The sequence below is a fragment of the Convolutriloba macropyga genome, unplaced genomic scaffold, assembly GCF_964194025.1.
Source record: "Convolutriloba macropyga unplaced genomic scaffold, txConMacr16.3 SCAFFOLD_636, whole genome shotgun sequence".
Lineage (NCBI taxonomy): Eukaryota > Metazoa > Xenacoelomorpha > Acoela > Convolutidae > Convolutriloba > Convolutriloba macropyga.
In genome coordinates this window covers 56519-84208 of record NW_027453151.1, presented here as the reverse complement: position 1 = coordinate 84208, position 27690 = coordinate 56519, and the positions used below count along the sequence as shown (strand labels likewise).

Below are 27690 nucleotides of genomic sequence, written 5' to 3'. Positions count from 1 at the left end.
AAATGTCAGTGAAACGAATTCATTGCTAAGTTGCAAGGAAAAATGTATGGATCATTTTGAGCTTAGAAGTTAGAAGTAGACAAATTTAATTGTTTTTCTATGCTTGGTTTCTTTTTCATCTAAAAAGTTAAAATTTCAATAGATGGGAATTGTCTTTCTTTTTTAACCAGTCAGCACCGAAGGTGGTTTCATTGATGCTCGAAGCTGGTACTGTTTACAACTAGAACAATTTCATTCTTTGCGATGTAGTGTTTTATGCAACAGATAAATTTCTGAATCTCCTAGCTTGCTGACTGGTAGCGCAAGTGTTGTGAAGAAATAATACTCATATGCTGCGTACGCAATCTTTCAAATAGTATGTTTTGTTGCATAGTTTAGATGAGAAAATATTTTCCGTACATTACATCTGTATTTTACTGTGCATAATTGATACTTAATTTTATATTGCTTCAGATTTTGCTATGAAAGATATAATGCAGTTTAGCCGCATTTTTCAGCTCTCCCTAATACTAACATGTATTGGTTGCTCTTACCAATTTTATCTTCCTGGAATAGCTCCGCGTAGTTTCTGCAAGAAGGGGGATGTAGCCGAAGGGTGTGAAAATACGATTGATGTGCTGGTGAACCGATTGGACTCGTTTGAAACTGTGATCCCATATGACTACCACAAATTTGACTTCTGCGAGGCACCCGAGGTCAACAGGGAGTTAATTATTTTTCTTAATTAATTAATTTTGTGGGTTTTCATCCAAAGTCGAAAAAGAGAGAAGTTGGGACGGATGTGGTTTAGAACTAGATCAACCTAGAGAAATGAGATTCAAACTAATAAACGCATGGTGATTTTGAGAGATTTGAACATTAGTGAAGACATTGGATCATAAGTGAAGATATCCCCATTGTTAAATATGAAGACAGATCAGATGTAGACAAGTACAGGCCTATAGGCCTACTCTGAAACGCATCAAAGTTTTGGAGAAAGTTATTTTTGATGAAATATGATATAGTAAAAACGACGCTACGCATCGCATAGCGTGGTTTCAGAAGACCCAGGTGTTGTTTCTATTCAACGCAGATGATGTTTCTATTCTAAATCATCTGTTTAACAAATTTGGTGGTGATGGCGAGCTCTCAGTACTATATATGGATTTCAAAAAACAATTTGATAATGTCCCACGTAACCTCCTACTACGGAAAGTTAAATTACTGGGCGTTGGCGGTAATTTAATAACAATAATAGCCAGCTACTTATGCAAAGTAATACAGTTCGTAAAACTGAATGATTGTAAGTCAGAAACTGTACAGGTTAACAAGTGGGGTACCACAAGGATCTTTATTCGATCCACCTTTATTCATCATCTTTGTTTACAATTTAACCCATGTAAATTTCCAAATGTGAACCTTTTGGTTATGTACCGAAGCAAAAAAGATATAAGCATTGAAATGGTACCGAAATTGAACTGGAAACGTAATTTTGAAAAAATTTGCTCTAGGGCATTTAAAATGTTCTGTTTTTAAAGAGAACACATTGTCGTCTACAAAGCTAACTTCCAAAGCTTATGCATACGCAGGATTTGTCCCAATTGTTTCATATACCACTCAAACTTGGTTCGCTAACAAAACTGGACCAAAGGAGATTGCGAGAGTTCTACTGGAATTACTTCTCTAGACATTATTCTGGAGCAAACTCTTTTACTCCTTTTATTATAAATCTACTTGGCAGATGCGACATTTTTCCATGGAGCGCTGGTTGGAACGTTCCTTGCTTGTCAAGATTGTTCATATGTGTTGCATTTTTGTCATGGGCTAGTTCTGCATTTTTCCTATTACTTTCCGTTAATTATCCCATGAACTGTTAACGTTTTCGCCTCAATCTTGGAGCTAGACATTTTTGCAGTCTCCTAGACGACATATGACAGAATATTCAAATTGAGTCCCATCTTCAGGTACTCGATGGCGAGACCGTCCCGAGTAAGGCAAACAGTACTGATGATAATGCTAGACTTGACATCAAAACCACAGGTCTATGGAAGAACTTTGTCATAACATTCCTCGATGTTAAGATGTTCAAAATCTTGGTCAAGCTTGCCAGATGCCAAGTGTCACGAATCTGTTTAAAAAACGAAATTCAAACAACTCGTAATTAACGTTGCCATTGAATTCGCTTGTGCTTGCCTGCGTCGGCAGTGCAGTTGCTACAGCAGTAAGAGCTCTTAAACCGATTGCCGCTAAGATCATCGAAAAGCGCAAAGAAACGTACGTCGGCGTCATTTTGTCATTCAGATAACGATAAATTTCGCTCGTCTTAGAAGCTGTTTCCTCTGCCGCAGAGGGTGTCGGTCACTGCGAAAAGCGAATCAACCAAAAATTTGTTCTCTGCCATTGCTCAAGAGGGACGGCTGAATGATTTCTATTGTTTTTTTATTTTTTAGCTTTTGTTCGTGTTTTGAATGAAACCCTCACCAGCTTTCCTTTCTGTTATTTTCAACCATAGACATTTTACGTAACCATAACTGCAGCTTTTTTTCTGCTTCATTAATACACTCGAGCATAATTCATGGTTCCTTAGTTAAGTGGGGATTTATTTCCGTGGGGAATTTTATCATATCTAAATTGGAAGGATTTTTTGAATAAACCGACTTTTTGAATAAAAGGGTTGTCTTACAGCCCCGAGTTGACCCACTATTTTTTTAGGCAGTGGCTTTCCTCAAAATGGTTTTTTTCTAGTCGAGCATAAGGAGCTATTCACTTGCTCACGGTGTCAACATATTGTATCAGTGATCTGGAAATATTATTTGTGTTTGCCAAAACTTGTTTATTGTTGCAGGGAAAAGACACTCCCAGTGAGAACTTGGGTCAGATCGTGTTCGGAGAGAGAATTAGAGCATCGGCCTACTCCTTCAAGTTTGAGGATGCAAACTGTGTCAAAGTATGCACCAAAACCTACAAACCTGGAAACAAACCCGTGATGAGAAAATTACATTTCCTGCAGGAGGCTATTATCAAAGGTAGGTGCCGTCATATAGGTACCGTCAAAGCCACTACTGTCTTACATGCTGAATGAACGTAGGTATTTAGCACATCTCCAATCCAGTTTTACAGAATAATTAGCATTCTATTTTGAAGTTTCAAACTAAACTTCAATTACTATGACTATCCAGTCGCGGGCTTGTGTGATTCAATCAATATGATTGAGCAAAGTCACTCCACAAAATTGGATACCGAGTCAAGTTATTAATTACTTTTAGAAGACATTCAAACAAAAATAGAAGTGATCAATCCCTTTGAAAAGAAACTCCAAATTATCAAAAACAAACTAAACAGCGATATTTATAAGCGCATATCACATGCATCAGTGAACTAACAAGTGAAGATGGTTGTTAATTGTTTAAGGTTACCAAAACCATTGGATCATTGACAACATGCCTGTTATTTGGTGTTATGATGTGGAGAATGGACAGCAGTTCTGCTACCCTGGATTCCCAATTGGATGCTATGTCAACTCAGTAGGACTCAAGATGACCTCATGCGGCTTGGATGCCAGAATGACGAACAAGAACAACTTCTACATCTTCAACCACGTCGATATCATCATCGAGTACCACAAGGTGGACGAGCCCGTTCCAGGGGCAGTGCGATTGGTGCAAGCTAGGATTTCTCCGAGAAGTATCAAGACACAAGTAAGATTTCAAAAGTCATTAGCTGCGATAGATGATAGCTGCTACCGAAATACGCTGCATTCTATCTTCGAGATTTGTTGTTGCCACCGTGATCAGTTTTCGACCATATTCTCTTTGATAAATTTAGGAAGAACTAGCATGCCTTTGTCAAAAAATATTGGGGCAGAGGTGAATTTTTTAGGAAATCAAAAAGCTTGGTTTCTTTGAAACTGCTGTTTTTAAATCGAGGGTCATTTTGTAAGGCTTTGGTCGCCGCTCATGTTAACCTGAAGATGGCCTGTAAGGTTCAATTGTTAATCCCACTAGTTAGAAATTGAGGTGCGATATTTTGATTACGAAATTAAAAATTTGATCCCTTTAAGGGGCCATATTTAGATCATAACTAATGGCCGCCCTCATCTTCTCAGCCGGCTATTATAGCGCTCCTATTTTTTTACAATTCAAAGAATTTGAATTGTATTGGGGCGCTGTCTTTTTTTTACGACTCGAAGAGGAGTATTGGAGAAGTCCTTTTTTTTAATCAATTTTATTGGAGTGAATTTTGAAGCGGGAAATGAAACACGTGAAAACATTTGGAGTAATTTTGTTGCTGAATAAAATGAAGAGTGGAGCGAAAAGAGAGTGGTTTTTTGTTCAAATCGCTGTTTTCTAGAGAGTGAGAAATTGAGGTGTGAAAAAAAATTCTGTAAGCGAGTGAAATTTTTTTTTCACGTGCGGCATTTTAAAGCGTTTTTTTTTTCAATTTTTTTGGTTAAGAGATTTGGTTATGATTTTCATTAAATTTTAGGCTGGTTTGGGTAGTGGTTTGAAGGTTTCTGGAAAGATATTTGAATTTTATGCTAATTTGGAGGTTTTTCATGTATTTTGCTAATTTTTGGGCTAAATTTTTTTACTTCTGTTTTGCTTTACTGCCTCAAATGGGTATTGAAAACACCCCTATTACTTGTGCAATTTTTAGTTAACAAACAGTTGCAGTTTTGTGAATATGAAGCAATTTTTTGCTGAGAAATTTGACGAAAAATAGCAAAGATTGGAACTATTTTTCTGAATTTTTTGCAGTTTTTGGTTTTTTTTTGTTCTTTGGATTAATTTCTTAGCTTTTTTTGACTGGCCTGTTGTTTTGCGATCGTCTGTATACCATATTGGCTGAAAACAATTTTTCTTTGGATTTATGTGCTTTTGTAATATTAAAAAACTTTTTCCAGTTTTTTTAGTCAGTTGTTTGTAAGAGCTTATTTTTTCATGATTTGGCATCATTTATTAATAGCCGCACAGCGATAGCTGGGGCTATTATTGGCCTTCTCTTGGTTTTTTTTTATTTCGTCGTCATGATTTTTGTTACGACCATATGACGTCACAGCCACTTTTTGTTCATTCGTTCATGCGATTTCAACTGAATTGCATGTGTGACGTCATTTTTCGCTCTTAGTGGAGCGAGTTTTTTGTTCATTCGCGTGATTAAATTTTTGGTCACACTTGACTTACCTCACTCTCAAAAATGACTTCCTCACTTTGAAATTGACTTTTATTTACTTTAATTCAAAGAGATAAGGTCAAATGGGTGTGTGTCACTCTAAATGAAGGTTATTTGAGATCAGCTAATAGAGGCAGCAATAACTTATACAGATTTTTAATCAAAATATAACAGATCAGTCTTCAATGAAAAGACGAATTTTTTGGTCTGTCTTTTTACTGTCTTTTTAGACTACCGATCTACGAATCTATTGCGGCTATTTTCTGGCAATCTGCCAGCTATGTTCTTTAAAACTTCTCATTAGTGATTTTAGTAGGTACTAGTTGTGTTGATGAAGTAATTTGACAGAGATAGATGTTTCGGGCTATCAATTGATGACAAATTTTGATCTGATTTTTTATCACAATTTAATAGATTTGATTTTTTTTATTTTTTTGTTTTATGGTTTTGTTTCAAGACAATCCTAAATTAGTGGAGGCACGTTTTGTCTGATGAGCATTTGAACGGCATTTAAGTAGATTTCCACTTCGAGTCGTTTCCGAAATTCTTCCGGCTATGTTTTTTTTTAAGATCTGTTCACACATTTTCATGATTTTTGAAGTCAAATTGGAGTAGTGATTTTGGTCACGCCGAAACAGGAAGTGGAGCGAAAAAGCGAGTGGTTTTGCGGCGTGAAATTTTTTCGCTCTAAATTCAATGTAGAGTGAGAAAACGGTGTTTGAACGAAAATTCGCTTTCTCGCTAGTGGTTTTATGTCATGCGGCAATTTCACTTTGATTTTACAGTTTTTTCGAATTTTTGGATCGGCTTTTTTTCTAAATGGTTTTCCCAATCCATTCATAGTCCATTATTGGTCTAGTTTTCTGTTTAGTCAATGAAAATTCTTTGAATTGTACGTCAGGACTTGTTTCTCTCTTCTCTCATTCTGCTAAAAGTGATTTTGAACATCAGTTGCTCAGCAAAGCAATTCAAAATGAACAGAGTCAGTATAAAAAATTGAAGTCAGAAGTAGAAACGGGATAAACCCATAAAGCCCAATTTTAGATGCCCGCTATTTAAACGTCGTTCCTATAAGTCTTAGTTACCATCTCTAATGCTTATTGGTATTGATAGTAGCCCCTGTAGCCTCTCTCTAAGAAACAGAAGTACGCTATCGTTATGTTCAACTACGAAATGCCATCAAAATAAATCGGACTTAAAAAATGTTTTTGTACAAAAATCTTTTTTTTTTCAGTATCTTGTATTCTTTCAATCCCAATCATGCTTATTGGAATCAACGGCGGCTATTTTCCGGCAATCTGCCGGGTATGTTTGGATTTGGTTTATAAGCACATTTGGCTGTACAATTAAAATCCTTCAATAAAGCCACAATCTAATGTTTTGATATGTTGCTTGTATGAACAGCAGGATGTCATTAGCTTTATTTCGATCACGTTCAAACCGATAGAGGTTTTTGAGATAATTTATTATATGATTCGGTTTCAAAAATTATCTTGCACTAAGCAATTGATTGTGAGTGTTTAGAAACGTTTAATGTTGTTCAAAGAGAGAAAATTTTACGCAAAATCTAGAATTTACCTTTTTTTCTTTTACACCTTTTTTGCATCACGTATTTTAATCTTTGAGCAGTTTTATGTTTAATTAGTCTAAAACGAAGTAGTTTAAATTAATGTCCCAGCTGCATTTTATACGTTCTGAACCAAAGGTTATTTCAAGAGAACTATTTGCAATAATACGATTCCAGATGGTTAATGAATTTCTTGATTCCCGGTAAGCTCGTTGCCTTTTCTAACATCTTTAAGTGTTAACTTTTTGGTCAAATAGGCTGTGCGCGAGAAATTTCAAAGATTTTTCCACTAATACGGCGTAAATTATTATTGGTTGTACTCCAGAAGTTTTAAGAATTATAAAAATTTTAGTATTGTAGATTTTGGTTTGGTCTTTGTCTTATTGCTCTCAAACAAAGTTTACCAAATACATTAGTCATGTTGTCTTTAATGGGATTTTTTGCTTGACACTATTGACTTTTAGTACTCAAAAACGGGATAAACCCAGAGGGCATTAAATGGACGAGAAGCTCTTGTAGCTTTACTAGTCTCTAAATATGCCAATCACCTAAGCTGTCGAAGAGACGTAAATTCATGGCGTGCACCCTCCTCAAACTGGCGCTTTGGACCCTCCCTCCTCGTGCAGCCATCTCAAACTCCGATCCCTCGCCTTTACCTCCCCCTGAAACCCCCCACTCAGCTCACCCCCCCCCCCCCCCATGCACACACTACTTCTAGCATACCTAAGCACCCGCTGGCTACAACCGTAGCCAACCATTCGCTGTTTGTTTGACAGCGGTTTGCCCAACTTAGTGGGTTGTTTGTGTTCGTTATTAAGTTTTGTCGCTATTTTTGCGGGAACTAATATTCCCTTAGTTCTGCAAGTCTTTTTTAATTTCGGTTATCATTTTTGTACGATCGTTTGGTGCATTAAAACAAAATAAAATTGCTGCTGTAAAAAGAGTGTCTTTTAGTTTTTTAACTGTCGAACGAACTTTTATTGATAAATCCTATTGATAGCCGCCCTCATCTTCTCAGCCAATTATAGTGGCCCTTTTTACAATTCAAAGAATTTGATTTGAATTGGGGCGCGTTCTTTTCTGTTCACACAGAAGAGATCTGTTCACTCATTTTCATGATTTTGGGATGAAATGGAGAAGTTATTTTGGTCACGCCGAGACACGAGGTGGAGCGAACAAGCGATTAACTTTGCAGCGCGATATTTTTTCACTCTAAATTAAAGTAGTGAGAAGAGGTTGTTCGAAGAACTTCAAATAATGATATCAACTATTAGATATCAACTGCAATCCCTAATTAGGATTAATTTTACTATACATGAACCTCCATATGAGGACATTGAGACCAATCATTATTCAGAATATGTCGTACGGCTGCAAAAACGAGCTAGTTTCTACTTTCACTTTAAGTGCTTTTAAGCAACAGTTGCCCAGCACAATGAACCAGAATCAACAGTGTATCAAAAAATTAAATCAGAATTAGAAAATCAGGAGTTTGTCTAACAATCTTACAAGAAGGCTCAGTATTGTGCGTGCGCACATAATGTTCCGACTCCGCTCATCCACAGCTTGCTTTATTTTCTACTAAATGAGGAACAGATAGAAAACGTTCGAAAATTCAAATATTTTTCAGCAATAATTGCTGGATAAAAAATGCTTCCCATTCAAATCACCTAAATCAAATCATGGCAAATCAGGGGGCCATTAAATGTCAAACATCTAAACTTAAGAAATTTATTTATGTTTCACTAGGAAGAAAACAGGGGGAGTTTTTAATGACACTCACACTCGCTCATCCACAGTTTGCTTTATTTTCTACAAAATGAGGAACAGACAGAAAACTTTCAAAAATTCAATTTTTGTTCAAAAATAATTGGTGGATAAAAAAATGCTTCCCATTCAAATCAACTAAATCAAATAATGGCAAATCAGAGGGCCATTAAATGTCAAATAATATCTGAACTTAACAAATTTATCTATGTTTCACTAGAAAAAAACATAGGGGAGTTTTTAATGACACCCACACTATAACAATGACGCCCACAGGTCATATATCACAATATTGTGATATATGACCTGTTAGTAATGTGACAAGACAAGAAAAGAACCTCAAAGAGGGGATATATCAAAAAAATCGTTAAAAAATGAAAACTTGTAATATCAAAGCTGAAGAACCATTGCTTAAAACGTAAAGCCTTAGTAAATGTTATTTTTTATTCAATTAGAAAGAGGATGCAATCTGTCTTTGCTTACCTTTAGCTACAAGTTGACCGAAAAAGAGGCAAAGGTCAATAATCCATTGTTTATTTTGAAATCAAGTATTTTCAAAGTCAAAACGGCCATAAGCGTTCGACTAAAAAACTAGATATGTTTCCTTGAAACTCCCAAAGAAGCCAATTGGACCTGCTACTGGTAGGCCTTGATTTGAATTGTACTATTCTGTAATTAACATGAACCAAAGCAAAAAATGCGAAAACGTTTTTATGAAAGATGGCGACTGATTACAATCCGAATTACTTTTGTACTGCAAAAACACAAGTCAGAACAAAACTAGCCTTGCAATTGCTGTTCGTCCATTAGTAAGTCAAAATTTTCCGACAATTGTGAGCGCGGACAAGAGAAATTTATACATTAAAAATAAATGATTGTTTTGGATAATTATTGAGTTAAATTAGCAAAAAACTGGATTCAAAAACACTCACTGGAAGTGCAAAAACTAGACCTCTTTGGAGTCAACAAAAATTTTGCCTGAGGTTTTTAGGGTTTATTAGTCTGACAAATTTCAACAAAGTGGTTTAAAGAAGCTAATTTCGAGCAATTTTTGAATAAAGAAGGCTGAATTTTGAAAAATTTGGCTAAAATTTTGGGTGAAAAATTTGATCAAGAAGTTCAATATTACTTTTATTGTTAGAGGTTAAATAAACAACACTATCGTTATCAGTTTGAATATTTTTTCAGCAAAATTGTCCAAAAAAATTGGCGGTAAATGGTAAAAAAAAATACGGAAAATGTGAACAAAAACAACGAAAATCAGTCAGTCAAATGTTCACAAAACTTTAAACCTCGATAACTACGTGGAAAAAACGAATTTCAAGAAAATCTTGTTAATTCTTCATTCTACGCTAGACGGGCTTTCTAGTGATACCACTCACAACTTTAGACGATTAATATATCAAAATAGTACCGGAACAACTACGGAATCGTATCAAAATAGCTCGAGCTTTAAAAATATTTTTTATACATTTTTTTTGTTTCTGTTCTTTCAATCCCAATCGGAGTTATGAGAATCAATGCTTGGTGGCTATTTTCCGGCGATCTGCCGGGTATGTTTGTTGTTCTATAGTGACCTATAATAACGTGATTTAAAGTCCCGTAGTTATTTTTTGGGCCCTCCACCACAATTAGCCACGTCGCATCCCTCCTGCCCCCTCCCACATCCCGGAATAAAAAGACTACAACTAAAACAGAATCGAACTAGTTATCCGAGAGCAATTAAACAAATTTAGTCAATTTTTTCATGGTTTTATGTCTGTAAATCTAGCGATGAAAGCACTCAATTTGTTTTGCTCTATTCGCATTTATGATATGGTGGTGTTGAGTCAAGTCGTTCTGCAAATTCTCCAGCTATAATGTAGTTCGTTGTCTGCTTTGAGTCATTTGTTTGATATTGTCTCTGAGCAAAAAGTGGTAATTTTGTGCATGTTATTTCAAACAACTGTATGCGTGATGACATTTGCGAAACTCGAGCGTAGATTTTAGCTAGTTGGCATTGTTATTGGTGATATTGCGTGAACTGCCTTAACGCGAAAATAACTTTTATTAGCGTAGCGGGTGAACTCTAACTGGCGGTGATTGGAGTACATCATAATCAACTTTATGATCAATGGGCTATATTCCTAAAACTCACTTGAACTTCTGAAAAACCGGCTTTCGATTTCTGTTTTCTGCTGTTCTTTGCCCATTTCAACTGCAATGATGGTCAAGTGTGTCAATGATGGCTGTTTTCCGGTTCTCTTCTAGTTTTTATCGTCACAATTTGTGTAATGGCTATGCTAGGTCTTATTGGAACTGTTGGCTTCATCATTTATAACGTATTGCCCGTTTTAGGAAGTTTTTAATGTAAGGCTGAGTGGGTTGTAAGTTTTTTAATGTAAAGCTGAGCGAGTTGTAAGGTTTTTAACGTGAAGAAATAAGTTAATCGCTAGTGACTAATCGCACCCTCGAAGCGATGTTGTTTTTATAGCTGCGAAGCTGTAAGCTGAGTGAAGCTATGTTGCGGTGCTCTTGGTTTTTTTTACGACTCATAGAGGAGTATTGGTTTTCTCTCGTTTTTTTACAGGAAGTAGATTTGTTCACGCGGCATTTTGACCTAAAAGCAAAAGTGAGAAAAGCTGTCTTGGTGAACAGATTTTCGCTAAGCGAGAGAAGTTTTTTGATCATACGCTGCGTTTAGTGAATGACTTTTTGACTTTGAAAAGTAGTTTTGACTGAATGGCACATATAGATAACCGTTTTTAGCCGTTTTTCGTCTTTTTTGCTTGTAATTTGGTTTTTTGTTAAAATAATTTTTATTTGATTCTATATTGAAATGTAAACCTCGGAAATTGATACCACAGTGTTTTGCAGAGCCTGAAAATGCGTTTCAATTTCAAAATTGGCACATTTATCTTCATTTTATAGCTATTTTTTGGCCTTTTTCTTTTAATATCTTCATTTTTGGATCTTTCAGCCGTCTTTTTGTCAAAAATCAGTTAATATGGTAAATCTCTTTTATAATTCCCTTACTCAACGCCTTTTTCTACCTCGATGTAATTTTGTTTTTATACAATTGTACATATGCTAATCATATTTTGGTAGTATTTTTTCCAATTTTTGTCAGTTTTTTGTTTATTAATAGCCGCACAGCGATAGCTGGGGCTATTATTGGCCTTCTCTTGGTTTTTTTTTATTTCGTCGTCATGATTTTTGTTACGACCATATGACGTCACAGCCATTTTTTGTTCATTCGTTCATGCAATTTCAGCTGAATTGCATGTGTGACGTCATTTTTCGCTCTTAGTGGAGCGAGTTTTTTTATTCATGCGCGTGATTAAATTTATGGTCACACTTGACTTACCTCACTCTCAAAAATGACTTCCTCACTTTGAAATTGACTTTTATTTACTTTAATTCAAAGAGATAAGGTCAAATGGGTGTGTGTCACTCTAAATGAAAGTTATTTGAGATCAGCTAATAGAGGCAGCAATAACTTATACAGAGTTTTAATCAAAATATAAGAGATCAGCTTTCAATGAAAAGACGAATTTTTTGGTCTGTCTTTTTTAACTGTTTTTTAGACTGCCGATCTACGAATCTATTGCGGCTATTTTCTGGCAATCTGCCAGCTATGTTATTTTGTTTTTAATTACTAGAAATAGTATTTTTATTCAGTATAAGGGACTTTAATTTCGTTTCAATAAAAATTCATTCATTTTTTGGCTTTAAGTTTTTGAAAATCAGATTATTTTCATAAATGCAGTCTTAAAAGTTTTTTGACCTTTGTTCCAACTTATTCCAACTTTTCGTCTGTTTGAATTCTGCTTTTTAGTTTTTTGTTCTGTTCAGGAGGATGCATTTTTTTCTCGGAGGACTCGTTGTCTTTTCGATGTCACGAATGCTGACCAATGAAATGTATTCTTTTTATTTTGATTTTTAACTTTCAAAAATCAAGAAATTCTTTGTTACGGTGTTTCTTACATTGTGTCCATATTTTTCATATTCTAGTCAGTGTCATGCTAGCTTGGTCCTGAAACCTACATTTATTTTCGGTATATTGATTTTTTCAGTTGTAAAAGAATGATTTCAGCTTTTTCTTAGGTTTTCGTCAGTACTGAGAGTTTGATGGCAAGCTTTTTCCAAAATTTCCACTTATGACTATTTACTACAGCTTTTTTCCGGCCTTGGTACTAATTTAAACGATTTTTTGCCTTTGAATATTCTTCTGCTGCTTGTCTTTTCTATGATAAATTTTGTTTTTGATTTAGTATGAAATCATGTTTTGTATCATATGTACAACAAGTAACAGGTGTGTGTTGTTTTTTGTCTTAATCGCAGTGATTAGAAGTGTAATTATAGGTGTCTTCTGATTCTTAAATTTGAGCTTCAAAAGATTTAACTTAGTTTCTAAGATTATTATCTGCCCTTTGCTTTCGCGATCTTTTCTACATTAGAATTATGAATTTTTTGAGGGCTTTTGATAACCTTGAGCTTTTTCAGACTATCACGTTTTTGACCACATTAATTATTTTGGATTTTTTAACGTTACCAAACGTTTTCAATAATATAAAATTTTGCTGCATTTTGTTTCTCTTGTTGACAGCGGTTTAAGTTTCACCATATTTTAGAGCAGAACTGGAGAAGTAGTTAATGGTTTAATACAAAGGTAGTGACTTCCGCTGCAATTTTGGTTTTGTTAGTGACGTTTTGACGCTTCGAGTCGCTTCCGGATTTCTTCCGGCTATGTTTTTTGTTGCGTCGTCTGACGCTCTTTTTTCGTTTTACATTTGTTCACACAGCAAAGCTGAAAAAGTCAAATTTTCTGAATGAATTCTTCCTCTCACTAACGGCATTTGCGCGCGTGACGTCATTTTCCATTCGCTTTAGAAAAAGTTTTTAGGTTATTTGCGTGATTAGATTTTGTTGATACGTGACTTACCTCACTCAATAAAATGACTTTTGCACTTTAAATCTTAAGTTTAATTTGATTTTGTTTAAGGTCAAAGTAACTCAAATGTCCAGTAAAGGTCCCGAATAAGAAGTTTCTGTTGGATGAATTTTAACAAGCTTTATTAATTTATCGCTGAATGGTTTTTACCCAGTTTTTTGAGCGGCGTCGATTTTTCAATTTAGATCTGTATCTGTTTCTATCTATTATGTGGCACGCAGGTCTATTCTTTGGCAGCTATTCCGGCAATGTGCCGGCTATGTTAGTTGAATAGAAATGGTCCATTTAATAAACGGAGCAAAGGGTGTCCAGTATTTTTTGAGCAAACAATTTCTTGAGCTAACTATATAACAGTTTAATTAAACTTTCGATTCCTTAACAAGGATGCTCGTTAATGTGCGTCCGCACTTGATGTTCCGACCCGAGCTCATCGACATTTTTGACTTAATTGTCAACCTGATGAGATAATTAAAAATAGATATTTGAGCTTAAAAAATCGTAACACCAGCGCACTACTAACTGAATTACAAGACACCCCGCCCAGATGCAGCGCTCACAAAATCTGCGAGTAGAAACACTACGAGGAAAAAACAAACAACAAAATAAGCAAGAACATAATTTTTTTTAGCGAATGTGCTAAAAGAAGAGAAAAAGAAGCACAAATATTGACCACTCACAAAACTTTTATAAAAACGCTTATAACCCAACAAACAAAACATCAGTTACGACATGATATCAATGGAAAAATGGTTGTTGAATTACAAGGAATGGAACCTCTCATTGATGAGTATAAGTTACAAGTTGACGAAAAGAACAAAAACTGAAAAATATAAAAAAGTCTTTGAAATCGAACAATATCATAAACTTTAATAATTTTCGCTATAAACTGACTGCATTGAGTAACATCATTTTTTCAATCCTTAATTGGAAACCTATGAGACCTGTTAGCATCTTACGAATAAAATAAAAATAAAAAAAAGGCAAAAACAGCAAGTTCAGAAAAAATTAAGCGAGAAAGCTGTCGAACCGAAGAAATAAAAATTTTTTTCTAGTTTCATATACTTTTTAACAGCATTGGGGTTTTTCTTTTCTTAACAATATGACTTTAAAAGTAGGAACAAGTATATTAAAATTACGAAGTTTTTGAGTAAAACAGTTATATCACAGCCATTAAATTCAATAGTTTTCAACGGAAGTCAAAAATACGCTAAGTTATACCTCAATGAGGAAGAAATTAAATTTGTCTATTATGAGTCATCAACTGGACATCACAATAAGTCTTATAATTATGAAAACAACAACAAATACATGCAAAGAACAAAACTTCATTAGAAAAGTGCGAGAAGCAAGTGTCGAAGCCATTGAAACCATAAGGGTTTCTCTGAAAACTTTGTCTGTGAACCATTGGACGTCTCCTCTAAGCCAATGAGAACTATCAATGTTGGGTTAATGAGATAACACTTCAAAAGTAACCAAAATTACAAAAAAAACCATTTTTTTGAAATTATGAAAACTCGTGACATCGAAGTCATAAAACCAAAAGTTAGTAGTTAAAACCACTAACAGATTAATTTTGTATGCAAAAAAAGGAGAGGTTTTCTATCTTTACTGAGATTGACTTACAGATCATGGAAGTAGGTTCAATAAAGGTTGGTGTTCAAAAAAATTTCGATTCTTTAAAGTCAACAGCCACTAAATTCAATAGCTCTCAGCGGAAATCAGTAAATACGCAAAGTTAATCCTCAATGGGAATATAAAGATGTTCGTCAATCTTAAATCATCAATAAGACATCACAATAAGTCTTATGGTCATCAAAATAACAACAAAAGCAGGCAAAAACCAAAAATTCTGGAAGATAAAACCGCTTACCAGATTAGTTTTAATTGCAATAGAAAAGATGGAGGTCTTATCACTACTGAGACTGACCTACAGCTAACGAAAATAAGTTTCAGGTTGATTAATGTCCAAAAAAATCCGAAAAAATTATTTTTAAAGTGTTAACAGCCATTAAATTCAAGAGCCTTCACTGTAATCCAAAAAATACGCTACGTTTTGACTCGATGGGAAGACACGAATGTTTGTCATCAATATGTTATCAATAAGACATCACAATAAGTCCTATGGTTATGAAAACAACGACAAAGCAGGCAAAAACCAAAAAAAATTCAGCAGAAATGCGAAAAGAAAGTGTGGAAGCCATTTAAACCATAACATTGTCACTGAAAAATTTACCTATGATCCATTGGACGTCTTCTCTAAGCCAACTATCAACTTAGGATAATGAGTTTAGATTTCAAAAGGAACCAAAATTACAAAAAAAAATCGATTTTTTTATTATGAAAACTCGTGTCTTCGAAGTCATAAAAGGCATAGTTAGCAGATACAACCACTTACTATTTCGCTTGCTTTAAAAGAAACGTGGTCCTGCCATTACTGAGACTGGCTTACTGTTCATGAATATAAGATTAATATCGGTTAATGTTTAAAAAAATGAAAAATTGTTTTTAAAGTCTTAGAAGACTTTGGCTGTCCACTCATAGAACTATGTAGGTTTACCTAATGCACATTTGGAAGTCAATCTCCCTTGTAGTTAGTGAGTCTATACCATACGACTCCCAAAATTTGTTAAGATCTCAAAAAAATCAAAATTTCATTAAAAATTTCAAAAACCCAGAATTAAATACAAAAAAAACACATGAGTGATCCCTTGAGAACAGATATTTTGTTCATTGGGTATCAGTTTACTGTAAGTGAGGTTTGTCATTAACAGAACCTCGATATGAAAAGTGACTAGTCTCTAAGTGACTAAAATGACAATGATGAATAGGAAAGTTTTGCTAAAAAAAACAGCTCTCAAATTAAACTGGACTTTTTTTTATAGTAAACTTCTACATGAGACCAGAACTAGCCTTTTTATCGGTCTTTTTGTACCACAAAATGGATTCATGTTGTAGCGTGAAATGTAACTTTGAAATAATTTTTTTTATAGAAAGGCCTTAATTTGAATAAAAATTTCGCCAAAAGTGAACAAAATCATGCTAAAAGTGAACAAATACCACTTGTTCACACAAAAATTTAAACCTCGATAACTCCTCGAAAAATACGAAATTCAAAAAATCTTTTTTAATTTTGAGTTCTACGCTTGACGAGCTTTTTAATGATACCACTCACATTTCTCTACGATGAATATATCGATCGGCCAAAATTGACTGAACAAAAAAAACCCATTTGAGTATATAGTTCTTCCCCCACAAGTGGGTCGGAACAATAAAGAGGTCCGGTTATAAGTCTACAAGTGTTGTACTGTGCTCCAGCATTTTTTGGCTGTGTTGATTGTTATAGCTCCTATATGCATTATCTGTGAATGATTCTTGTTTCACCGTGGGTGGTTTTGCTGAAATATAATATTACTCAGATACTATTTTGATCGTAGATTTCAGTCCGATAGATGTTCCGATTGTTGTGATGCTCTTATTTCTGCCTGACACTGACTTTTCCCCTCATTGTATTTTTTATTGAATTCCTTTACGTACTTGGTGTCATTTGTTGCCCTAGTTCTGATCCCTTTCTCTCAAGTGTTAGTCTTTGTTTGGTCTTGTTGAGGATATGTATTTACCGAAATATTGGAAATGTGCGTTTTAAATGTGATGGGAATACTTGAATGAATTGTATTTGAGGGTATTTGTATGCGCATCTGCTCTGCCAGAATTATAGTTTCTTTCTCTATTGACTTTTTATTGAAACAAAATCATAACGCTGAATGGTAGTATCGTACGGTTCTTTTGTCTATTACGTCTTCTGTTACTACATTTTATCGATAACAAGCTTTGTATGAAATTGAAACATGCATGGTCCTAACTTCAGTTTTAATTAATTAGACATCGAATGGCTAAAGCTTTTCAAGTGAATCGCCTGTTTACAGTTCGAGCTAAACGTTGATGAAAACGTTGAATGAACGTGGCAGCTGGCTATTTAGATGTTGTTAAGCGAGCGAGCTGTATGCTTTTTTCATGCGTTTTGATGACGTGTCACTGAACTAATGAGAAATGCGTGGCTTATATTGATTAGTCTTTAATGTATTCACTTAAAGTGTATATTGAGTTAGAGCGCATTTTATTTACAATTTAGTATATTGTGTGTCAAAGTGAACATAACCTGAGTGTTGAATGCCTGAAAAGATAATTTTATGCGCAGGCTATCTTTGTTTTTTGTTTTAACGTTTTAAACATTGTTTATCTTAGGGATCATGTCAGCCCGCAGAGCCAGTGCTAGAAGTGCCGATTGCTCCCTCCAAAGAGCTGACGTTCGACTATACGTACAGTGTGAGGTTCCAGGAGAACATGGTGGTGCGTTGGGCCTCGCGATGGGACTACATTCTGGACAGCATGCCGCAGCCACAGATCCAGTGGTTCAGCATCATCAACAGTGTTGTCATTGTCCTCTTCCTGTCCGGAATGGTGTCCATGATTCTTCTCCGCACTCTTCACAGAGACATCGCCAAGTACAACCAGCTGGACAATGCCGAGGTTAGAAACAAGTTCTATGACTACGCAGAATTTGGAGCAAAAAGGTTCGTCAAATATTTTTTTCAGGTTTCCAGAAGCAATCCGTAATTTTATAATTCGTAAAAGTCAATCTGGTTTGCTTAGTTTTCTGCTAATATAGTGTATCGGTAGCAGAAGACAATTTTCGTTTTGTTGATACTAGATATTCGTTATATTGATAATAGATTGGAAAAGAAAATACAGCAGTTCTGCAAAGACCATGCGATTAATGATTTAAAAGCCATGTAATAAGTTTATACGATTTGATTCACAAGAGGGTTGGAGTTAACTGCCTCGTTCTTAATATTGTGTTAGGGAAATTTGTGGGCAAACATTACAAAAATTGGCTTCAGGAAAGTATTCTTTCAGTAGCTGGATAAGTTTGTTATAGTAGCAGGATAAAAGATAGTTTCAGTGAGATCATTCTGAAAGTACACTCTTGAACAATAGTATTTGTTGGAATTAAATAAAATTTTTAGGCGGCATCTTAAAAAATTAAGAAACTACATAAATAGCTTCAATTTTTGGCAGCTGGTTAGTAGTTTTTCCTTAATTTTTAATCCTTTTCTATACTGATGAACGAAAGTGCTGCAGAGGCTTGAATTTAATTAAAGAGCAATTTTTAAATGTTTGCAGCACACCCACCTTGCGTTGCACCCCTGAGTCAGTTACCTAGCAACATAGCCTTAAGCTAAGCTAGCTCACGCCAAAGATTTTCTTGTCCCAAAAGAAGTTTGTAGCAATTACATTAGTTTTTGCTCGGTCAATTATTTTGTGACGCTTTTGACTTGTTTTCAAGAACGGAGTTAACAGGTAAAGCCCCGAGGACATTGTTTCTGAGCAGCTCTCTTAAAGCTTGATTACTCTAAGTGTACGAAACGAAGCTACAAGCAGACATAAAATCATGGCTGGAGAGATTGTTTTTGGTGCTTTAGACACCTCCTTCCACGCCGCTGTGGCCACGCCAGTGGTTTCAAAGCAATGCCCCCTAGGTTTGTTGGTTATGTATCAAGAAGTTACTGGAGTTGCTTAGATTCAGACACGATTAGATACTCAAAAAACGTTAACTATAACTGGTTTTGTTGTCGCACAAACGTTCGATCAATGAAATATCACGCGATGGTTAACATGGCGTTTGACAGCATGCCTGAAAAATCAAAGTACAAAGCATTTGCGAAATGTTTGAAGCGGGCGTATTGCAAAAAAATCCAAAAGAATTGTTTGCTCATTAACCACCTATCGGTTCGTTATAATTAGATTAAGCCATCTGAAATATCAATTTCATGCATCTAGATTGACTTTCGTTGATGTGATTTCGAGTAAGCACAGTTTTCCAGAAAAAATCCAAAATCGTTGGAAACATTTAAAATATTTCAGGCATTTTGCTTTTAGGTTTTGTCTAAGTTTACCACAAAAGCTACTTTGGATTTCCAATAAAGCACACTCCTGATTACTGTTAGCTCAAATGTTTTGCGCGCTTCTGCATAACTACAAACACTTTGGAAGAAAGTACTCTGCTAAAGAATGATGGGCAAAACTTAAAACTATTTGTTCGAAACACGAATTATTTATTTTGATGTCAGGATTGCAAAGGGTTTTTTTCGGTAGTGTATTCTGAGAAGGTATCAAAATTTCGAAAAATTCTATTTAAAACAATCTGCTCTTAGAGGGCTTCGTAGAGTTGCAAGTCATCTTAGATATTAAAATATTAGGCGAAATTGAATAAATGAAAATTCCTGTTTAGTATTCCTTTCCACCCCCTTAATGTGGCTCTGAACAATAAAGGAAGTAATTGGCACTCTTCTTCAATAACTAACCTACTTTTCGTTTTTAAAGGATGCGATCGAGGAATACGGTTGGAAGTTAGTTCATGCTGATGTGTTCCGAGCTCCCAAGTATGGGATGCTGCTCTCAGTCTTGATTGGCACCGGATCCCAAGTGTTGGCCATGACCATGGTCACCCTCGTGTTCGCCTGTCTCGGATTCCTCTCGCCCGCCAATCGGGGCGCTCTTATGACATGTTCGCTTGTGCTCTATGTCGTCTTCGGAATGATAGCCGGTTACGTGTCGGCCAGGCTCTACAAGGTTTGAGTTTTGTTTGACTGTTAGTTATGTATGTAGTATTGTGTCTTAGCATTTCTCTAGAAAATGGACTAGCATTGAATATGAAACAAATTTTTCTATGGACGCCTGATTGGCGAGAACGTTCGCTAATTGTTTGATTTCCGATTTTTAACGATAAAAAGGTGACCTGTTAGCTTACATATAACTTGGTTGAACCCTGAAAGCTATACGCAGAGAAAAATGTCGGAAAAGTTTTAAAAATGGCTTTTCAAGCCTGCTAAATGGGCGTGTTTATGTTTTCCAAACCAATAATCTTTGTTTATCAATTAGTTTTCTTTGTGAGGATGAGCTCTCAATTAACCATAGCTTCAAGTTGGTCACATCCTTACCAAACTAGGGTGACAATGTTAGGCTTTACAGAGTTTGGCAATTTGAAGTGGGAAAAATCTTGACCGTGGTTAGTGAAAAATTATATATAAACGATCCGTATGTAAATTGGAGCTTACGTTGCAGGTGTTTGGAGGATTAAAGTGGTACTCGAATGTTCTGTTGACTGCCTTCCTGTGTCCCGGATTGGCATTTGGCATTGTTTTCTTCCTCAACATTTTCCTGTGGTCTAAAGGCAGTTCGGCTGCTGTCCCCTTCGTCACTCTTTGTGCCCTTGTGGGACTTTGGTTCGGAATATCGGTGCCGCTTACATTCATCGGCTCCTACTTTGGCTTCAAGAAGCACGTGATTGAGTACCCAGTGAGAACCAACCCGATTCCAAGGACCATCCCGGAGCAGAGTTTCTGGACGAAACCCCTGCCAAGTATCCTAATGGGAGGCGTGCTACCCTTCGGTTGTATCTTCATCCAGCTCTTCTTCATTCTCAACTCCATCTGGTCTCACATGTTCTACTACATGTTCACGTAAGTTTTTTTTTAATAGTCACCTACTAGAACAGTGCACTGGCCAGAAGATAAACCAGCCAGCCAAAGTTTTTTGTTTTGAGGTGTTAAAAGTCTCACGTTAATAATTATCTCGCTACTAAATTTGAAAGATGTCGAGCTATATGTTAGGAGCAAGCAATTAAGTTTTTAATTGCTCTTAAACGAAGTTTGTAGCAATTATATTAGCCGTGGTCTTTTTTCTGCGAGTTATCGCTTGACTGATTTTTCGTCTGACCCATTTGACTTTTCGTCTTCAAAAACGGGATAAACAGGTAACGCTCGGAAGGCATTAACCTAACCAGACTTTAAGAATGCGATGAACCAAAACTTTTGAGGAGACAATTTCATGGTGTGAAAGGCGGTTCTTAGTTTTAAAAGTGTGACCCCCCCCCCCCGTCATCCCCCCACTCTATCAACCCCCCCCCCCCCCCACACACACACACACACACACAACACACACACACGCAAACACACACTTGCGAGCGCGCACACACCACACACACAAGTACTAACACACCCCAGTCCACACCCTCCTCCATCTGACGGTTATGGAACCCCCTCTCGTCCCAGTCCTCCCAACCCCCCCCCCCCCCCCTCAATACCCCCTCAATAGCTTGACGCCCCCGCCCCCTGCGCACCTACTCAGCTCATTCATCCACTTCGTCTCTCCAATGCTAGAGCATCTCTGAACCCCAGCTGTGTACTACCAAAGCCAGCCGGTCGTTTGAGAGCAATCGCGCGACGTCAGTTATGCGCGAAGCTGTAAGATGAGCGTAGCTATATTGCGTTTTTCTTCGTTTTTTTTCTATAGTTCATTTTAGATAATTGGTGAGCTGTTTGTTAACTACTCAAAGGTGGAGCGTGTTCTTTTTTGATTTATTTTTTGGAGTGTATTTAAAACAAAACGTGAAAATCAATGCTGCATTTGAAAACTAATTTAGAGGGAGAAGGAAAAATTAGTGTAAAAATTTTTGCTATCGAGCGATTGATTATAGCTGCAAAGCTGAAAGCTGATCAGAGCTATATTGCGGTGTTCTTAGTTTTTGTTTAGTCGTCTGACGTTCTTTTTCGTTTTACAGTTGTTCAAACAGCAAAGCTGAAAAGTCAAAAATTCTGAAATGGCTTCTTGCTCTCCTTAACGGCTTTCGCTCTTGTGACGTCATCTCAAGAGTTTTTTGCGTGATTAGATTTTGGTCATACGTGACTTACCTCACTCAATAAAATGACTTTTGCGTTTTGAAACTTATGTTTTATTTGGATTAGTTCAAATGAACACATATATGTAATAAAGGTCCCTAATGAAAAGGCTTCTGCGCGATGAATTTTAACAAGCTTTATTATATTATCGCTGAATTTTTTTACATACCTTTTTGAGCGGCGTCGATAACGTTTTCAACTTATATCTTTATCTGTTTCTATCTCATTTATACGGCACGCAAGTCTATTCTTTTGCAGCTAATCCGGCAATGTGCCGGCTATGTTCTATCATTTGCGGGATTTGCGAAAAGTTCCTGCCAAGTGAGCGATATGTTTCGATCACTTGAGGCTTTTCTTTGGTTTTTAACTCAAAATTTTCCATTCAAAAGTTTTTATTAACCATAAACAGTAAGAGCGTGTTTGTAGTTATTTTTGACCATCTGAATGAAGTATTCCACTTTTAGATCCAATTTCCAGCTATTTTTTTTTAATTGCTCTCAAACGAAGTTTGTAGCAATTATATTAGTCCTGTCGGTCTTTTTTTTATGCGATTTTTCGCTTGACCAATTTTTTGTCTGACGCTTTTGACTTTTCGTCCTCAAAAACGGGATAAACAGGTAGCGCCCAGCGGGCATTATGTGCTCTTAGAGCCTTTCAGGTCTGTATCAGCTCAAACTGTCTTGGAGACTTATACTTATGGTGTGAGGGGCGGTTGACACCCCCCCCCCCTTTGTTGGCCCCCACCCCCACTATTGGCTCCACCCCCCCACCGCGCTTTTACCCCCCACCCAGTGCTGCCCCCATCAGCCCCCGGTGCACCCCCCCCCCCCCCCGTGGCTAGCTACTGACCAAGCCAACCGCTCGCCGGTCGTTTGAGAGCAATTCGCCCGACGTTAGTCCGTTATGTTTTACCATTTTGCCACGTTTTAAAACTATCTCAGCAGTTTTGTATTCTTCAATTTTATGGAGTTTGTGGGTTGTGTGGCAGTTCTATAGTTTTTCTAGCAGTTTTACTGGTCTTTCAACTTGATTGATTTTTGAGTTATTTCTGTTGGAGAAATTTTAAAATTGTAATTTCGTGCCGATTTTTGCTTCACGGGTTTGCCTATTTCTTCTGATTTGATGCTTTTCGGTGTAGTTCCTCTTGGTCAATTTGCAATTAAGGGATGTTGTTTTGTGTTGCTCCTTTGGAGTGACACTTGAAGGTTAGAGATGGCACTTTTCACTGTAATAAATTGTACCATTTTTTTAAGTTTTAGCTTTTTTGTTCTAAGCGTATGTTAATAGTTGTTTACTACTGTAAGTATTCGGTGGTAGACTGATATACCAGGCTATGTAACTAAAATTTAGACCCAAGGATATGTAATTTACCTGTATTTAATGTACTTTTATGTAATTAAAACTACGGCACAACTCTCCAATCATTGTTCTAGAAAAGTTTCAGTCTTGATTATTGGCTGGAAAGTTGGTTCTTGGCATTTTGTACAGAGGATTTTGTTTTTCAATTTCCTTTCGCTCCTCTGTTTTCTCTTAATGAAACCATTATATTAGATAGCCTGTTATTTGATGGTAAAATATTGTTGGAAACTACTCGTATTGCCAATTTCTAAATAGTTTTTGCCAACAGTTAGTTGCAACTGAAAGTAAAATTTACGAAATGCAATTTCAGTTTTTGTCGGTAAGTTTACGCTTGTTGTTTTTCCTGTTCTTATTTTAAAAGGTTTTTCGTAATTATTTAGTATGCTCATCTGGTGTAAGGATGCTTATTTTTGTACTTCAAGTTTTTTCCGGAATTCTTCGGTTCATGTTTGTTAAGATCTTTTCACACTTTCTTTTGACCCCTTCATGTCGATGAGAAGTGAAATTGGACTAGTGATTTTAGTCACGCTAAAGTAGTAAGAGCGAAAGCGCATAGTTTTAGGGCATGAATTGTTAAAGTGGGGTGAGAAAATGGTGTTGGTTATGCTCAATTTTGTTTGAATACTTTTAAAAGGCAATGCATTTGTTCTAATAATGATAGGTTCAATTGTTTAAACCCCTCAAAAGTAACTAATGGCTTTCAAAAACGTGTCTTCATAAAATAAAAGTGATTTTTGCTTTTTGTTTTTTGTTGTTTTCGTTTTATTCACTCTCGTCAGTTAGAGGTCTTCATGAATCTATCGAGGCATGTCTGAATTAATATACTTGAGTTGAAATTAACGGTTTTTGTTTATTTTGACACTACCTGTTTTCAAAATTTATCGGCGAGTTTTCCGTTTTTCTAGTTTTTTGTGGATGGATTGCTCTAAGGGGATTTTATGAATCCCTTTTTGATTGTATGAAAGCATTTAACAGTCTTCATTACTTTGAAAACACTTGCTTTCAAAAAATCTGTTTTTTGGATTTTTTTGTAGTTTTTGTCACTTGATATAATAGATGATAGGTCTAATTGGCTCTTTTTTAGGATTATTTGGGTTTTTCTCCTCATTTGAATTCATAACTGCACTTTTTAACGACTTAAACACGACTTGTCAAGAATTATTAGAAATTTTCTTCGGATTTTGCGAGATCCTGTTGTTTTTGTTGTTCTGTCGATTAGTCACAATAATGACCGATATTTTAATTGGTGTTGTACATATATTTCCTTTTCTATAACTTTAACACTACTTGCGTTTAAAAATATCAGTAATTTTCTTGTGTTTTGAACGTTTTGGTAATTAATTTTTTGTTGTCCTGTCGGTTACTCTCAATGATAGGTCTTAATTGCGCTGCAATAAGGCATAATTGGATCTCTTCAAACGTTTAAGTTTATGGGTTATTATTTTATTGTCTTTGACAGCATTTTGAACTTTTATGAACTTTTGGTTCTTGCCTGCTTTTGATTCTACTGTTGTTGCGCAGTCCCCCAATAGTTTCCTTTAAAGTTGATATATGCTTTCTTTTGATAGATATTTCAAATATCTTTTGATAGTTCAGGTTTTAGTTGCGTGCACTGACTTTAATGTCGTTTATTTTCAATGACGTTCCTAAAGCTGGTGTTTGCTGTCTAAAATTGTCAAATTTGCTAGTCTTGTTATTGAGAAGGACACGGAAAGTTTTTGGTTTTAGCTGACATTAGATTTTTAGTCTAGTCAAAATTTGTCAGAGCCATTATTAATGTGAAAATTTAGCAGTCTTCGTGGTAATTCGAGATCAAATTAGCCACCTTTTTGTCAGCGTTCATTAGTTTTTCTGAAGATAACTTTTGTGCCAGCGTTCATTGATTTTTTAAACGATTTGTCCGTTGACATGTTTTCCTGACAGATGTTTTGTTTCAGCCTGTTGTTCCTTGTGGCGATGATCCTGATGATGACATGTGCACAGGCATCGATTCTTCTGTGTTACTTCCACCTGTGCGCAGAGGACTACAACTGGTGGTGGCGATCTTTCTTCACCTCGGGATCCACCGCATTCTACTTCCTGCTCTATTGTGTGAACTATTTCCAGACCAAGATGGCCGTCACTGGCTTCATCAGCACCGTGCTCTACTTTGGCTACAGCATGATCATGGTGGTGCTGGTCATGATATTCTGCGGCACCATTGGATTCCTAGCATGTTTCTGGTTCATTCGCAAGATCTACAGCGTTGTCAAGGTGGACTAAACATACCATTATTACACGTGGATAGAAATGAGAGAGCGATTTATCAAAAGTCAGAAAACTCGAGGCCTTCATAACATGAACTTAGCAACTAAATTGTAACAGGATTATTAACATGCTAAACACCAGTGCACAGCACAGATAATTCCAACTACACGTGTCAAAACCAAAGAAGGGGATCCGGAACCCTTTATGCAATTAGACTGAACAAGTAGGGAATTAATGTGGAAGTCGGTATTGTACAGCATTATGAGGCAGCTGAGTTCTTTAATCAGTTCCTTCCCCTCTGCTACAATGCTGTAGTTTACCCATCCTGATGCACCAGTTGTGTATTTTAACTCAGTCATATGTTAATACAACACTTAACTTGATTGTAGAAGTTTCATTTTCATGTTTCCGGGTTAATTGCGTGTCCTTGAATTGACCTGACTACTAATGTAGTCTGCTCTATTACATTGCCTAACGTTTTAATAATTGGCAATAATTAGTAAGTGTTTCGACTTCTCAAAGGTGAAATTAATATGAAAACTTGGAATGTGGAGATATTAGTAGTTGAAGTCACGTAACGCCCGCATTAACTGAAGAATAACTATTTCATTACTTATATTGTTCTGCTGTATAGTGAAAACCATCGCCCTTATTTAGAAAAAAAGTTCCTGACCTCTTTGAGATGTAAATCTGTATTTGGCTGTTTGTCTTTTCAGTGGTATGTATTACTCTTGGTGGTATACATTCATAATTTTTCAAAATTGAATGTCCTTTGGCTTTCATATTGAACGGTGAAAACTGACTTGTTTGCTAAAGAGGCGTATCATTGTGTGTGTGTATTGCTGCAGTCAAACTAATATGCATAAATTGAGTAAACATGCGTCGCATTTCATAACCATTTTGTATATCGATCATTTTTGCTGATAAAAGGATACGTTCTGTACTAAAATTTGAGTGTATAGAATGTGTGAGCGAAGAATATTTCAAAGTTACATATCCCTATAGTATTTCAAATTGAATTTGAGCTTTTTGCGTCTAATTTTTGCTGTAACTTCACTTTTCATGAAGGTATTATATGTATGCGGTATATTTTGATGCTAGAAACATCGATATGGAATCAAAGAGATTGATAGTTTACACTATGAACTTCAATTTGGATTGAGATAGATCTCTCTGGTTCGAGGAGTTACATAAAAAAGGCAATTGTTACATATTGTAAATAAAGTATCCTTTTCCATTATAATCACTTTTATTGCCTTGCCACTATACAATTCAATTTGGTGTTTTGAACATGTTTTCGAAACTCTTAAGATGAGAGCGGTGTGTACAGATTTTGAAAAACGCGACCAGCGTGCGAAGGGAATTTTAGCAATTATTTATTTTGACAGGTATGTATTAGTTCTCCTAAGCTTTATTGAAGGATTTAGTGAAAAAATTGGACATTTTTTGTATCTCAGCGCACATGAAGGTTGAGTTAGCAGCATGATAAATATTGAATTGGTGATTCGCCTCTAGTATCTTGCTAAAATAAGGCAAAACCGCTCAGATTCAAGCACATTAGGAAGATTGCCGAGTTGTTGACTATTACAAAAGTCACAACCTCATCTGGTATAGCTAGCAATTGCTAAACGTCATCTAGTGCATTTGTTTCATTAATTCATTGTGTGATGGAGAACAATAGTTGTCATGTTTGTACAAAATAGCTTTACACTGTTTACAATAGAAAACTTTCGGATCCTTGGTGAGGTGGTTTTTGCTACTCATGGATAACTTTGTAATTGTTTTTGAGCATGAATTAATTTACAGATACAAAAATTGAGAAAAATTGCTTTTAAGAAATCAGTCGACTTCAATTGGAACCATGTTAAAACAGTAATAAAATACAAAAGATGGCTTGTGCGAGTGCGCGTAGCACATTATGTTTCAAC

The 27690-nt window shown here is 35.9% G+C and overlaps 1 protein-coding gene across 1 annotated transcript; it reads left to right on the top strand.

Annotated features, from left to right (window-relative positions):
• The first annotated feature begins 381 nt into the window (after nucleotides 1-381).
• LOC142358083 (transmembrane 9 superfamily member 2-like) lies at nucleotides 382-27052 on the top strand. The gene is made up of 7 exons (XM_075409551.1): nucleotides 382-695; nucleotides 2825-3005; nucleotides 3391-3677; nucleotides 17661-17945; nucleotides 19800-20048; nucleotides 20541-20938; nucleotides 25453-27052. Exons 1-7 carry the CDS (start codon nucleotides 462-464, stop codon nucleotides 25775-25777), a joined length of 1959 nt encoding a protein of 652 aa, XP_075265666.1. The 5' UTR covers nucleotides 382-461; the 3' UTR covers nucleotides 25778-27052.
• The last annotated feature ends 638 nt before the right edge of the window (nucleotides 27053-27690 follow it).

Excerpts from the sequence above, each read along its gene's own strand:
- LOC142358083 (XM_075409551.1), top strand. The coding sequence starts at position 462 with ATGAAAGATATAATGCAGTTTAGCCGCATTTTTCAGCTCTCCCTAATA. Across the intron at positions 696-2,824 it reads ACTTCTGCGAGGCACCCGAG|GGAAAAGACACTCCCAGTGA; the intron begins GTCAACAGGGAG and ends TTATTGTTGCAG. Across the intron at positions 20,939-25,452 it reads ATGTTCTACTACATGTTCAC|CCTGTTGTTCCTTGTGGCGA; the intron begins GTAAGTTTTTTT and ends GTTTTGTTTCAG.